Here is a 15,915-nt window from a genome sequence, read left to right on the forward strand (position 1 = left end):
TTGAGCTGAGCTGGGTGTAGACTGACATCGAGCAAGTGGCTTTGGCCAGTGAGAGGCCTTTCTGTGCAATCATGATTTGCGACGGCCGAGGTGCCTTGCGGCCGCTGGGTGTGTTCACTCTGGCTTTGCCTTCATCACAGCGATTTAAACGATCTGGAGATGCAGCCGTGGAGCCCACAGCACATCTTGCAAATAGCGATATTTATTGAAACCATGATGGGCCCTGAAAGGAAGGCTGCCTCATTTCCATACTAAGCATCTGTGCGGGGCTGGGCGGTGCGGCCCGAGGAAGGGGGCTGCGCAGAGAGGCGGGGCCCAGAGCCCTCGTTCCAGCTCGGAGCCGGAGACCGCTAAGCATCAGCATCTGCCCCTCCTAGGGGGCCTGGGGAAGGCATGCATGGCTGGTCTTGGCTGCCTTCTTCGTGGCATTTAAGGAGATGAATTTGTCTGTCTGAGGTGGGGTGCTGAAATGACAGACCAGTGTGTGCTGGCAGATGCTCGAATAAAATTTGTTGGCATCCACACTCTTAGCCTAGCTGGTGTCTCCTTATCCTCTCTGGAGACCATAATCTAAGCCCTCAAACTTCAGCTGATCAGTTGGCTCAGACTGGCTATGCCCTTGAGCTCCAATCCTAGACACTAACTCCCTTTGCTCCCCATTCGGTGGGGCTGTAGCTCCTCATTTAGAGCCCGGCGCACAGTAGGTCCCCAACAAACGCCTCTTCTCTCCCCTCAGAGGGTACTTGAAGGAATACCGGCACAGGGGTGGTTGCATTCTTCCCACTTACTGTGAGTGGTGTCGTGTACATGACAGTGAAGCACAGAAGCTCAGGTTAGGTTGCGACGCATCCTAACGTAGACGGTCTCCCTCCCCGAGCATCAAGCCCAGAGACCTCTTGTTCAGCAGCTCTTACTGAGAGCCCACAGTCACCCTGGAGGGGACCTCATTGTTTCAACTTAAGTGGTTTGAAAATAATCTCTTCCTCTTTAGTGGCAGGAGATGCCAAAGATAAAGACATCTCCTGGTTCTCCCCCAATGGAGAAAAGCTCACCCCAAACCAGCAGCGGATCTCCGTGGTGTGGAATGACGACTCCTCCTCCACACTCACCATCTACAATGCCAACATCGACGACGCTGGCATCTACAAGTGTGTGGTCACTGGCGAGGACGGCAGTGAGTCGGAGGCCACGGTCAACGTGAAGATCTTCCGTAAGAGCCTTTCCTGTCTCCCTCCGTGTTCCCTGTGCTCTCCTTTGGCCAGAAGACGTGTGGGCAGCAGGCAGAGTAGGGGGGCAGCGAAGGCTGCTGAGGGCCTCCTCCATTCCGCTCCCTAAGTCTTTTCTGAACTGAGCTAATAAGAGCTCCAGTATGTTCTTGAATGATCCTCGGCCAACTCAGAACACACAACCTGGTTCATGCTGATCCCAGCTACCTCCCTCTGGCCTCCGTTCTCTAATTTCAAATTACACAGTTCCCAGAGGGCTGTTAAGGGTTCCCTATCCCTTCCCCAAGAGTTGACTATTGTACAATTCACGTTTTCCCTGTTATTTCACTCTCCCCTGCTGTTAATGGAGCCCAAAGGCTTGGTGCAGTGTGGAGGATTATTATCTGAACTCCCTGGGCCACTCAGAGCAGGCGGTTCCCATTGTCATTGAAACCAAGTCTGGAGGTGGCATCTCATTACCTTGTTATAATGCATCCGTCTCCTTGGCCAGTATAACGGTGGGTGACAGCTAATGGAAAGTATTGATTTTCATTGTATTTACTGCCATTAAGCCTGTTTTACTTCTGTTCTTCAAAATCCTCACTGCTCTAGGAAGGCTGAGTTTGGGGTGCCAGACAGAGTGGGAGACAGAGAAAGGACCAATGGCCAGTCATTGTTGACTAGGTGTTCTAACGGTTCATGCCATTCACCTGTGCTTTGTGTTTCATTGGCACCATCCCACATGGTGAGGGACACTTGGGAAAGACTCTCATTTCACTCCATAAACCCTTTCTATGCAAAGTATGATAAATTCAGCACTCAGTGAAGAGGCATTGCTTGCCAAACCTTGATGCCATATTCCCCTATACCATTTGCTTTGCCTGGCATCTTGGCTACATATGGGGTGGGCTCCTGTCTTGTGCCCCTGGGTATATGGATTGAGAGTTGCCCACGATCCTAACCCGAGCAGTATGGCTCTAGCATAAAAGGGTCTGCGTGGGAGATTCAGCTGTTTCCCCTCACTCTTCTCTTGCTCATTTTCCAGAAAAGCTCATGTTCAAGAACGCACCAACCCCGCAGGAGTTCAGGGAGGGGGAAGACGCTGTGATCGTGTGTGATGTGGTCAGCTCCCTCCCCCCTACCATCATCTGGAAACACAAAGGCCGAGATGTCATCCTGAAAAAAGACGGTGAGGTCGAATTCCCTGGCAGCTGCCTTTCCCCCAAACCACCGAGTCCCCTAGGGTTTCCCCTCAGCCAGCCCAGACTCAGGCGCCAGGGTCCCTCAGCCACATGCACTTTCCACGCCCTGACTGGGTGTATGTCTATAGCTTGTCCATTCGGGCACTTGACTTTCTCTCCAAAGAGAAAGACCAATTTCCAGTAGACTTTTGCTCTTGGCTGTGTCAGAACCAGGAACATATGCCTTCATTTCAGCTTGAAGCCCCACCTGTAAGATGGCAGCTGAGGAAAGAGAAAGGGCCCTGAGACCTGCCTTTAGGTGCCAGAGTTCTCTGACTGATCCTTGGATGAACCCGCCTCTTGTCTCTTCTAGTCCGATTCATAGTCCTGTCCAACAACTACCTGCAGATCCGGGGCATCAAGAAAACAGATGAGGGCACTTATCGCTGCGAGGGCAGGATCCTGGCCCGGGGGGAGATCAACTTCAAGGACATTCAGGTCATTGTGAACGGTGAGGAGATCTGTTCTTGCTGCTCTCTCCGTTACTACACCCTGGTTTCCCCACATCATCCTCCGTAACTTCCTCTTCGGTCCGTTAAATCAATCCCGTCCTGACTCACACAACCATCTCGACTGACTCCCTCCTCCCTACACAGCCTCTGGCTTGTTTTGTTTTCTCCTTAATACACTGGCCTTTTGGTCTCCCTTAACTTTGGAGGACTTCTAGCGCAACTCTTGAATGCCCTTCATTGTCTTACGGCCCTGGAAGCTTCCCCCATGCTTACCGATAAGTTCTTAGTCATCCTTTCTTGTCTTTGATGCTACCGTAATCATGAGGTTAGTCCTCTGGCTCAAAGTTCAAAGAAAATATTATAATCAATTCAGTCCTCAGAATAGTCAGAATCGTGGGCCATGGGCTTATTAATCTTAATTTGCAGTGTCAAAGAAACACATCCGTGGAATCGATCTGACATTTACAAGATGTTTACAGGAAATCATAATGTCAGTACTAAGAAAATAAGTAAATCGTGGTTGAATTGTTTTAGCTGTTGATATAAATTTTTTGCCAAATTCTCCCCCTCTCAGTCCTTTTGGTGGAAACAGTTTGTGCACAAGGCTGTTTATGACAGTCCCAGAGAAATGTCACTCGGTGAGCTGATGCATTTTGAAATGGTATTAACCATTTAACCACCAGGAACAGGCATTTCCAACTTTTTCCAGTATCAAGAGCCCCCTTTTGGACATCAAGTTCCACTTACTGTGGTAGCTGTAAGTTTAATATGTATTGATTAAGAAACTATATAATGATAAATAGCTAATATGAGTTGAATACTATGTTTTAAGCTGAATGCTATTTTTAAATGAATAAAACAGGGGCACCCAGGTGGCTCAGTTGGTTGAGCATTCAACTTCAGCTCAGGTCATGATCTCACAGTTTGTGGATCTGAGCCCTACGTTGGGCTCTGTGCTGACTGCTAGCTCAGAGCCGGGAGCCTGCTTCGGATTCTGTGTCTCTTTCTCTCTCTGCCCCTCCCCTGTTCACACTCTGTCTCTGTCTGTCTCTCAAAAATAAATAAAAAATGTAAAAAAATTTTAAACAAATAAAACATGTGAATATAGTTTCTGAAGCTGTGTTGTTGAAAAGCAATATTATAATACATTGCTGTACATAAATGATATGATATATTGCTAGAAAACACAGATGCATGTTTGTGGTTGACTTATTTACTCAGTTTGGAGTAATTATTTCATACACATCTGAATTTAGATCCCTCACACCAGCCCTGCAGCTGCCCGGAACTCTTGACCTCCAGGCTGTGACCCTCTGACCTGAGGTCCCCTGGAAATGCGTCTTCTCCAGGCCACTGGGTTCCTCCAGGTTTTCACAACCACCCGTGACACTTCTTCTTCCCTTCAGTGCCGCCCACCGTCCAGGCCAGGCAGAGCATCGTGAATGCCACCGCCAACCTCGACCAGTCCGTCACCCTGGTGTGCGATGCTGAAGGCTTCCCAGAGCCCACCATGAGCTGGACAAAGTAAGAGCCTGGCTCGTGCCTTTTATCATGGACTAGTGGAGAAGGCAACACCATGGAGCCAGCTCCATGTGGGCATTTCAGTGAAATGGGTATGGGCTGCTTGGGAATGTCAGCTCTGGTGTAGGATGGAGTCTTTTCTGTAAGCTTCTCTTGCCTCGTGCTCCGATCCCTTCATTTTCAGTTTGTGGGGCAGAGCCAGAGGACATGGCCTTGGAGGCCCTCTTTGCAAGGTCCGCAGGTGCAGCTTATAAGCCCCTGGACAGAGAAACAGAGTTTTGGGTGGAGGAATCTAAGGTCCATGGGAAGTGCAATTTGGTATAGGGACTGTATGTGAAGACCGAGTCTTTCCCATGGGCTCGGTCTGCATTTTATGGAAACTGATTAAAACTAAACATCTTATCTCTGTGGTCAAATTCATGATACTTTGCATTTCTGCACCAATTAGGGACGGGGAGCAGATAGAGAATGAGGAAGATGACAAATACGTCTTCAGCGACGACAGTTCCGAGCTGACCATCAGGAGGGTGGACAAGGATGACGAGGCCGAGTACGTGTGCATTGCCGAGAACAAGGCTGGAGAGCAGGACGCGTCCATCCATCTCAAAGTCTTCGGTAAGGACGGCGGGCGTCAAGGTTATAGCTCTGCCACACTCCCTCTTACCCTGCACACTCCATCCACCGGCAAGGCCCTATCTACTCTGCCTCGGAATCGGCTCCAAGTGCAACCACGTCTGCCAATTCCACCATCTGAGCCTGAGTCCGTGCCATCCCCCTCCTCCCCTGGTCAGTGGGACAGCCTCCCAGCTGGTCTCTCAACCCCCAGCCGTGCTTCCTTTCAACCCCTCCTCACAGCAGCCAGAACGACCTCAAGCAGCAATCCTTTGTTTAAAATTCTCCCATGGCTGCCCGTTGCGACCAGAATGAAATCCAGACTCCCTCCCTGGCCAGACTTGAGCTAGCCCCTGCCTTGCTGTCCAGCCCCATCTTTCCTGCCCTTTGTTCCTCCCTCTGCAACCCCTCAGGCCCTCCTTCTGCGGCTCAGACACACCTCAGCTTACGACACTGCACTCAATACCTCTTCTGCTTGGAATATCATTTCCCCAGATCTACTCTGAGCCGCCTTCTTCTCCTGCACCATTCAGATCTCAGCTCCGCCCACCTTCTCGATGAATCCTTCCTGCCCTGCCCTGGCTAACACGCCACTACCTCCCCACCCACCTCTCCTGAGTGCTTCCATCGAGCTCACTCTACTTTCTTCACCACACTTCTCAAACCCAAACTGGTCTCATTTACACCTTTCTTTGGGGGTCATTGTCTCGTACCTCCGAGATGGTAGAGTCAGCTCCTCTTTCTCTCCTGCTTTAGCTCTGCCACTTCAAGCACCGCTGGGCTACTGAAGGCCCTTGGTAAATACCAGTGACCAACAGGCTGACTGCCTGTGTCACCTTGTTTCTCTCCCTGGCCTGTGTGGAACAGTGCCACCAAGGTCACGAGAAGGTCCCCTATATCTCTACTCTCTCCACCTGCATAAACTTAGTGAGCTTCCATTCATTTAGAGCTAACATGCCTTTGGACCTGGCCTTGGAAAAGGCACTTGTGACAGAGAAATGCTCAGCCCAGTGGCTCTCCACACTTATCTGCTCATCTTTTTAGTCCACTGTAGATGGTGGGGCTAGATACCAGAGGGGTAGATTTCAAGTCTTTCCATGTTATAATGACAGACGCATTTGTTAATGTTTTCCTTCCTTTAACAAATATTTATGGAGCATCAGTGCTGCGGGAGAGAGGGGCAGCAGAGACAAGTACGTGTCCATCTAAGGGACACAGGAAGGAGATGGACCCATAAGCATATAAACTATAATAGATAGTGTCCGCCAACAACAGCTGAGTGTTTGCCACAGGCCCGGCCATTGCCAAGGTTATGAGGATGAGTGACAAGCTCTCGGTCTTTATCAGTAGGCTCACGGACTCACAGTGATGACCAACGCTGACATTTTTAATGACAGTCCATTGTAAGGACCTCATAATGTTGATGTGCATGGTGTTTCATAGGAAGGGAAGATCTGTGGCCGTGGAGGCCCGACGTTAGGGAGGTCTTCACCAACGGTGTGCTATTTCACAAGCAGGGCTTCCAAAGTGAAAAGGGGGGCGTGGACGGGGACCTCAGGCCACACACACACACCCCAGAGGCAGGATCCATGTTATGTTGAATGTGAGCTCCTTGTAGATGGGGACTGGGAACCTCCAGGGGGCAGGACAGTGTGTGGTCGATCATAGGTGCCAGAAACTGCAGAAATGAAGGAAGAGCGGTTTATGTGAATGGAACACAATGTCTACGGCAGGGGGAGGAGTCCAGGAGCTTGTCACCATCATTTGTCTTGGGAAGTTCTTAGATAATGGCCCCGTAGGGTAGTAGGAACACCCAACATGACGCAAGTGTCTGTCGCGTGTCCAGCAGTAAGTGAAGTAGTGTGTGTAAACAGACTCTTACTCCGCAGCACAACCCTGTGAGGTAGATCTAAGTATTGTCTTGTTTTACAAATTAGGAAAGTGAGCACAGAGAATTGAGCAAACTACCCAGGGAGCCAGGACTTAAACCCAGGCGGTCGGCTTTTAGATCCCTTCCCTGACAATGGGAGTTACTACTCTATGAAACTCAGCGTGACCCAGAACTACCTCTGAGTGGCTGCCACAGTGACTAGGGATATGCTGAGGTTAGTGTGTGCCCTGCATTTTCCGCCATGGGCAACATGCTTTCTCTGTAGGACACTCACTCCTTCCTTGGCTGGTCAGGAACAGAGCTCGGTTTCCCTTCCAGGCCTCTCTGCTGCTGGTGGCCATCCGGGAAGAAGGCGTGTGTGGTGAGTCAGGAGCCTCGTGGCGCCAGTGTAGACGAAAGAGCTGGAGGTCTGGGGAAGGAGGTGATGAGGCAGGGAATGTAGGATGCAGGATCTGAGGCAAGGCATGATTTGTCTTTCCCCCGCCTCTCCCACCATGCATCTCGTCCTGCCCCCCCCACTCACATATATACACACATACTCACATACTTATACACACACACACATACACACACATGCACACACACACATTTCTTCCTCAAGATCACACTGGGAGAATATATGTTAGTCCAGATGAGCAAACAGAGGAGAAGAGGCCAGAGCCCTGCAGAGAGAGCTAAGCGAATGACCAACTCCTAGGGGCCGCGTCTAACCCAGCCCCCATCCAGAATGGGAGTCCACCTCTGGGATGCCCGGGGGAGGGTTTGCATAGCCTCCTTGGAGTAACCTCATGCACACACTCCTTTTCTTCTCCATTTCACATTCTTAACCTCCTCTTCCACCTCCCCTGGCCTCCCTTGGCTTAGGGGATTGGTAGCAAGGCCAAGGTGAGGGTGGCTAGTTAGGGCCCCACCTTTACTTCACTCTGTCCCTCTCCTTCCCCTTGGCCTGTCACAGGACCAGCCACTAGGGGAGAAATGATGGGGCAGGCTCCCAGTGGCAGCGGAGTCAGCAGCAGTGGGGCCAGAAGAGCAAAGAAACCGGGAGCTTAGTAGAGAAGCGTGTGGAACTCCCCTGATTCAAGAAGGGAAGGCAATTAGGATGTTCGGGGTGTATCTAAATTAGACACTGCCAGAAGTGCACCTTACTGACATCATTTTTTCCTAAGAAGGGGGCACGGTCTAGCACGCACTGCCCTAGTTATCAGCCAGAAGCTCTTTTTACTAAGAAGTTACATCCTACCTTTCTTTAAATTTGGCAGTAAATTTCCATTGCTTTTCTCCCCGTGGGCCCTTCTCAAGAAGTATTTTTGTCTCCTCATACTCCTATTATGCTCGCACGAATGCTCTTGAGGCCTCATGCTGCTGTGGGCTGAGGCAAGGTCACCCATAGGCTTGGTTCACTGACTCCGTAGGACCACACAGCCCTTGGGAGTTACCACACAGCATAAAGCCTGAAGGAAGGTGTGCCTCTCCGTTCAGAGAGGCAGGGCCCTGGAGCCCTCCCTGGGCTGGGGATGCAGGGGCCTGGACTGGAGTGGGAATAGACAAGACCAATCCTTAGTGGCGGAGTGCAGAGCCATGGGCATGCTGGAAGAGGAGGGCCTGTGTGCTTGGAAAACTCCCAAGGACAGCTGTTCTCACAGGAGGGTCCATGGGGAGCCGTGCAATGGAAAAGTCTGAGACATTAAATCCCAAAGCAGCAGGTGTAATATAGAACGGGGATCCAAAGTCAAGGGCCCGCAACAGACATTAATGAAGATGGTATAAGAACCATCTGAAGACAAAACCTGGAGATCCTGCTCTGGATCCTGGGGCACAGAGGGAAATGACCCTGTATCTGTCCCTGTTGGCCTGATGATGCCCATTGTCCCAAGGTGATTATGTAGAGCATCCCTTTTCACACTCAAGGGTGTCCTGATTTGGACAGTAAATTATATTGGTATCCTATCTCCAAGGCAATATTCTAAGTCTTCAATTACTTCTCACAAGAGCCTTGCTTCTATGGTACAGGGAGGCTAAATCATCAGGGAGGCGCTTGCCTTCCTTCCCAACAGCTCTCTGTAGTTAGCTATTGTTAACAATGTTTTTAGTAAGAATACACTTTCCTTTCTTCTAAAGATTCATACAGTGTACCCTTTGTAACCCTCTGGGAAATGGAGCCACGAAACCAAACTTTAATAGATGTTACCTATCCCTTGTCTGCCAGGACCAAGCTCTGGGGGTCCAGAGAAGGCCAGAAAACACTGTCTAGGTCACAACATCCATCTAGATTCCAAGAGGCCAAAAATTCAGCCTTCCTACAACTGCCTCCAGATCACAAAACAACTGTCCAGTTCAGTGAATTCGGTTGTTTGCCTGCGTTTTATTTATTTATTTTTTTAGCACTTTTCAGTCTGTGATTTTAACAGGTATAGAAATTCAGCTTTTATCTTTCTAAAACCTCCTGTCCAGCCACACTTAACACGTAGTCCATTTAGTGTGAGTTGTGGCCACCTCGAAAATCTCGTTTACCAAGAAAGACGCAAAGCCTTCCTAGGGGAAAACCTCACTCAACTGGACTCCATCAATTTTAATTTGTGATCGTTTGGCCACATGGATTGAGATGTGCCTATGTGCTTGTGGTCAAAAAAGGATTTGCCAAGCAGGCTGTTTAATACAGATTAACTGTAGTGCAATATTTGATCGATATGGGCAACTTTATACAGAAGCAGGTATTTGCTACAGAGAATGCACAGCCTTGCCATTGCTTTCTCTTTATTAAAGCAGAATGGAGGGCCTCAACTTGTAGGATGTATATAGACGGTAGTTCATTAACCTACTTGGTGGTTCCATACGAATTTGAATGTAAAGGAAATGCAGTTCCTTCCAACATTATCCGTAAATTTATTTCTTTTTTGTTTGTGTATCAAGCCTGGTCTTTCTCCTCCATTAGTGAAATAAGTTACATTTGTGCCGTGTTATCTTTTCTCTCCCATGGAAGGTTCAGCAATTTCAGAGTATAATTGTTTTAGATCAGGAAAAGTCAATTTTCTCTAATGTTTTAACATTTAACTCCGCTTTCGAATGCTTGTGTTTTCTTGCATTCCCCAAAACATTTGGAAAATGAACCCATCTCATCTCCTTTCCGCCCCAGCCCACCTCACAGCCCCCAACCCACCACCCGCCATCTTTCCTTCCTGGACTCCGTGCTCACCCAGCTCTCTCCACCAGCGAGGAGCGAGGAGCTACATGAACTCCTTCGCACCTCCTCTTTTGTGTCTTGCCTGGCCTCCTTTGCCCTCTGTTCACTTGGCACTTCCTGGAAAGCCTGCCATAAGTGCCTCTCTCAAAGCTGCCCTTCTGCGTCAGCCCCCCACCCCAGACCACCCGGTTCGGGGCTGTGTGAAGCCACATCCGGGGCATGGCCAGAGCTTCCGAATTGTTTTTCCCGCCTCAAGATTTCCCCCATTCTAAATCATCTTGAGTTTTCCATAGATTAACCTTCTTGAAGCACAAATGGCCATTTCGTTCGTCGGATCAAACACCGCCAGTGGGCCTCCATCAGCCCCCCAAGATCACTCAAAGCAAGCGCCTTAGCCAAGCAGTCACAATCTCTGTGCTAGGGCCCTGCATCGCCTCCCCTTACTGTGAGGCACGAACACAGGCTCCTGCCCCACTGCCCTCTTCCCGTGTTCCCACTTCTTTGCTTTCTGTCAAGCGGGTTTCTACACTTGGAAATTCTTACTGGGAATGACTGTCTCTGTCCCAGAGTTCCACGTGCTGAAAGTCTCACGGCCCAGCCCAAACCTTTCTGCTTGCGAAGGTTCCAGCCAGAGGGGCAATCTCTCTCTGCTCTGTGCCTTCTCCACCCATTGCCCTTAGCACTCTCACTCTTGGGATCTTGTCACTCTGGCCAGCACATCGATGTTGTCGTTTGCCTAATTGCACACTCCTTGAAGATTCTGTTCTTTGTCTCCTACAACACCTAGACTAGGGTCTTACACTTAATAAGTACATAACCTTCATTGAATGGGTGCATGTTAGAACTTAAACCAGAGAGCTGAAAGACCAGATAGACTCATAAACGTGTCCTGTCTTTCCAGCAAAACCCAAAATCACATATGTGGAGAACCAGACAGCCATGGAACTGGAGGAACAAGTCACTCTCACCTGCGAAGCCTCCGGAGACCCCATTCCCTCCATCACCTGGAGGACTTCTACCCGGAACATCAGCAGCGAAGAAAAGGTATGATATCCCCGGAGAGCTTCAGGGCCGTGGGACGCAGGCTTCGAGCAGATTGTGTCCGCCCATGCCCCGTTCTCTTCCGTGAGCCCAAAGTCGGGATGCGGGCCCCAGAGGCCGCGCCAGGTCCCGTGGCCTCTGTCCTCCAGCCTGCCCGGCTGTGGCCTCATCAGGGTCCCCTTACAGAGGAAGGACCACAATTTCTTGCAAAGATTTGCAGGGGTGTGATATTATGGGCATGGTCAAGTCAGACGTTCTGGGGAGGGAGGGGTAGTGATTCTGGACTATGGAGCTATGAGGAGCAAGGAGAAGCCAAGATCCTGGGGCCCCCGCTGGTATTACCATCACGTCAGGGGCCAGCCAAGGAAGCGTCGCCCGGAAATAGTGGGGATCAGAATGAGCCCTATGACTCTTTCCCTTGTGTTTTGTAGACCCATGCTGTACATGCACTATATGCACAAAAGCTTGGTTGCCTTTGTGTCTGCCTGTATTTCCGGTCACATTTGGACATCACTTTGTTCTGAAGGCAAAAATAATTAGCAGTTTCTATGGGATGATGATTCCGCTGGGCTCTGCAGTACATTCACTGAGAGTTTAAGCACATGGCCGCCACCTTCCTGGTAAATTGAAATGACTGGAAAGATTTAGCTTTGAAGTGGGTAGATTTATAGGCCCCTAGAAAGCTATCATCATTATTGACAATATATAAAAATTTAGATAATCTTACGGCATTGCAGCCCTTTGCTGCGGAGTGGGCCAAAAGCAGGGGGAGGGAGAAGCTTGGCTTCCAACCAGCTCAAACCCTCTCATGGCATGTCTCCAGTCTCATCTCTTATCCCCTCTAGTAATGGGCTTCACGTGAGTTGGCCAAAACTTTGTCACCTATTCAGGACTAATGGCCTTAGCCTTAAAGAACGTTTATAACGGATTGCTTATTGACCTGAATGTCAAAAATGATAGATCCTCACTCTTCTGCCTGCCTAAAGGAAATCCCTAGAGAGGGTAAACTCAAATAACGTCAAAAAGAGATAGTGGGAAATGCCAGAGTCACGTTAGGGATTTGCATTTGAGGGTCTGATTTCCGCCCTGCTAATGGAAAACAAAACTAAATCAAAAGGAATAGAAGTTGCCTTTCCAAAAAGCCCATTATTACTTTGCAAGTTTTACCTCCACAGTTGAATTCCACTTAACAAAAACTCAAGGAACTGCTAAGTATTTTTGAAACTCGCATATGCTGTTCGATATTGTGAAAACCAACTGGCCTAGGAAATGTGGTGTTTACTTGGATACTTTCTTTATCAACATTGGAATTAAACCCTAAGCTCAGATTTCAGCTCCCATCGTGTGTGTTACATGGATTGAATGTACATTTCAGGGCTTAAACCACAGGGCTGCGCCCACCAGACTTTTCTACATCAGGCTTGTGAGTAGATTTGTCCAGAATGAACCAGTGTATACCGCTGACCTACAGTAAAGGACAGAAATAATATCTATCCCAGATGAATGATGCTTTTCAATTCGCTGTCTTTTCTAGGAATAGCTCAACAGCCAAGCTAGACCAAAAGGGCGATTAGGATTTGTGCCTACCCTAAGTTCTTTAATAGGTGGGCACTTCTGGCTTATATCTGTGAACTCATTTTTACAGAATGAGAACAAATAACCAGGCACTAATACCCACTCGGACTTACTATGTAGTGAGACCAAAGGTATCCGACGGAGACCATCTCAGGCCAAGCACATTCTTTGTGATTTGGTTATCAGTAGATCATCTGTCTCAACCTGAGATGCTGTGGAAGCCCGGCCCCGTAGATTACATCATGGTTCCTTTTACTACAGACTGCCTTCGGGCTTACTTGACACCTTACTGGAGCAGGAGTGAAACAATATTAGAGCAATTCCTCCAGACCAGCCCGTGATGTGACACCAGCTTAACATACGTGCTTAAAGGAACCCCTGCATATGAACCTTGCCATTTCTATCAGTTATATATTGACATCAAAGAGGCTTGCTGCCCACCCCACACCGGGGATAGCTGGTAATTAAGAGAAGGAAGATGGCCCATTATAGGCGCCCGTCGGACTCCAAGTAATAAATCTCACTTCTACCTGGCAGCGGCCTGTCGTGTTCTCCTCCACCTGAAGGTGCATCGTATATAATCAGGGACCAAGATGACCAGAGTCACTGCAGCATAGGAGTAAAAAAAAAAACCAATTGTTTTTTAATTTTTTTATTTGAAAAAATTTTGTTTAATGTTTTATTTATTTTTGATACAGAGAGAGACAGAGCATGCGAAGGGGAGGGGCAGAGGGAGGAGACACAGAACCGGAAGCAGGATCCAGGCCCTGAGCTAGCTGTCAGCACAGAGCCTGACTCGGGGCTCGAACCCACGAATGTGAGATCTGACCTGAGCCGAAGTCGGAGGCTTAACTGACTGAGCCACCCAGGCGCCCCAACAATTGTTTTTTTAAAAGCAGGCTGATACTCTAAGCAGATAACAATAACCTCTGAGGTCAGGAAGTCTCCTGAGAATGAGGCCACACAAAACCCTGGAATCGTAGCAGGTGGGAAGGGAAGCCGTATTCCAGGTTGTCTGGTCTCACCTGGCCCTCACTTGCCAGCATATCTGCCAGAAAGCCTCTCAGCCACTCTCTGAAGGGTGATGGCGACTGTCCTCGGCAAGACAGCTGGCCGGTGCTGGTGATCGGGAAGGTCTGCTTCCTTTCCGCTCTGCCTTCCCACCTCCCAGTCCCCTGTGCGAGCGTTCTTGGATTTTCCAGTAGTTCCCACTCTTCTTCTCTTAAACACACTCAGCGGTCTTCCCATCTCTGAGATTGTGTGTTCCCCGCCTTGTGCTTTCTAGTGGTCCGGGTGGTCCCAGTCCACTGACGGCCCCCTGAAGTTTTGTGGCGCCCAGTGTAATGACTGCAGTCTTCTGTGCAGCCCTGACTCCCTTGATCTGGACACCAGCATGCAGTTAAAGTCACATTAGCCCCTGCAGCGGTTTCCTCATTGTGTTGCCTCGGATGGAGCTTGTGGTCAACTAAAACGCTCGGCTCTTTTTTATCTGAACTGCATTGAAGCCACATCGCCCCTTAGCCTGCTCTTATGCAATGGAGTGCTTTGCCCCAAATGCAGAATTTTATATTTATTTCTGCTGAAAGTTGTATTTCGTTTGTTGCAACCCGATGTTTCTCGGGGGGGGGGGGGCGGTCACTGACAATTTGGGAAGGCACCTCCTGCACTGGGATGGTCCTGTGCATGACCAGAAACTCAGCACCACCTTCTAGATGCCAGGAGCCACCTCTGATCACCTCAATTACCAACGATGCCACCTACACAAACTCTTTCTGGCTTGAGGACCGTTTCAGTCCCTCCTTCTAACCAGGCGAGTCTGGCCTTTATCAGAACTTTCCTAAAGGTCTGCAGGTCTAGGGCATTTCAGGCCACATGGGCCCCCCTGCTTTGTGTACATATTTTTAAAGTAATGAGGTCTAACAGCGGTGACCCCACATCGCAAGGCCCAAAGGCAAGCAGTTCAGCAGCCCTCCCCAAGCAGCTGCCATCCAGCATCTGGATCAGCTGTTGCCCCCAACCTTGTGTGAACCCTCACTTGAAATATCTTGGTCCAAGTCTCTGATAAAAATGCGGACTGGGACACGGTCAAGTACAAAGTCTTTAGAATGCTACCCGGGCCTTCCTCTGGGTCACCAGAAGGCAGAACTCCCCATATCATGATGCTCTTTATGATTTTGAGGACTTCTGTGGAAGATTCAATAATTTATTTAATAAAGCTGATTACAATATAAGCGAATTAAAGCAGCTTGGTCTTTGGCTTCATTGCTTAGTTAAGTCTAGTGTTTGTCTAGTATTACCCTTCTTAAGAGAAGAGGAGAGAAAAGGCTTTCAACCATAGGTACCGAGTTAGTAACTTTCTAATGCAATACTGATGTTCCTCTTCACTGGGGACGAGGAAAAAAAAAAACAAAACAAGCAAAAGCCAGTACACTGAGCCTGATTGTCACAACCTATCTGATCGCCTCTCTGGGTTCTGTCCAATCACTCCTTCGAGACTGATTACAATCAGTCTGCTAAGCTTCAGCTAGTTGAGTTGGTTTTGCTCTACAACTGATGACAGGTAGGCTCCCTTTGGGTCATTAAGACTTTAGGGTAGATCTTCTGTCTGAAAGTTAATCCATTTCTTAGTCTCCATTATGTTGGCCCGAAACAAACAAACAAAAAGAAGACCTTGAGACAAACCGTATTTGAACATCATGATGGGACAGCTTGATCAGTGTGTCTGGAGGACATTGTGATGATGCAGGTACAAGGAAAGTTGCACATCTACATTATTTCCTTGTTCATCCTACTGAGATTCATTTTAAATATTGCCAGGGATGTGAGTGAGTGGGGCAAACTTCCAGGTACCATTTACAATACTGGGCAAGACCTCTGGGTGATGATTTACACAATCAGTTGCTAGCAGAACACGTCCTCTGTGTGCATATTTGAACCTCTTGTTTGAACATGACTTTGAAATGACTGGTAAAGGAATGCATATGAAGCCATAATTTTTAAGGCAAAGAAGAGGGGCAAAGAGTGGAGCTCAGAAGAGGTAGAAAAAATGGAATTTTGTGAACCTCGAGTCTTTAGCTGACAGAGTATTCCACAAATCCCACAAGTAAGAGAGACCTTTGAAATTCTGGATTCACTGGAAACTGGGTCTTTCTGTCACCGGGAAGAAGTCCTCGTTAATGCAAACCAGGTGCCCACC

General features: G+C 48.8%; 1 protein-coding gene across 18 annotated transcripts in view; it reads left to right on the forward strand.

Annotated features, from left to right (window-relative positions):
* The window catches only part of NCAM1 (neural cell adhesion molecule 1), a 300,388-nt gene that overhangs the window by 236,517 nt on the left and 47,956 nt on the right, over window positions 1-15,915 (forward strand). For all 18 annotated transcript variants that reach the window (XM_029956563.1, XM_029956565.1, XM_029956566.1 and 15 more), the window contains exons 3-8: window positions 992-1,210; window positions 2,251-2,394; window positions 2,760-2,897; window positions 4,305-4,422; window positions 4,868-5,034; window positions 11,005-11,147. In XM_029956563.1, coding sequence (XP_029812423.1) covers window positions 992-1,210; window positions 2,251-2,394; window positions 2,760-2,897; window positions 4,305-4,422; window positions 4,868-5,034; window positions 11,005-11,147 — 929 coding nt within the window. The remainder of the gene's footprint in view (window positions 1-991; window positions 1,211-2,250; window positions 2,395-2,759; window positions 2,898-4,304; window positions 4,423-4,867; window positions 5,035-11,004; window positions 11,148-15,915) is intronic.

The sequence above is a fragment of the Suricata suricatta genome, chromosome 11, assembly GCF_006229205.1.
Source record: "Suricata suricatta isolate VVHF042 chromosome 11, meerkat_22Aug2017_6uvM2_HiC, whole genome shotgun sequence".
Lineage (NCBI taxonomy): Eukaryota > Metazoa > Chordata > Mammalia > Carnivora > Herpestidae > Suricata > Suricata suricatta.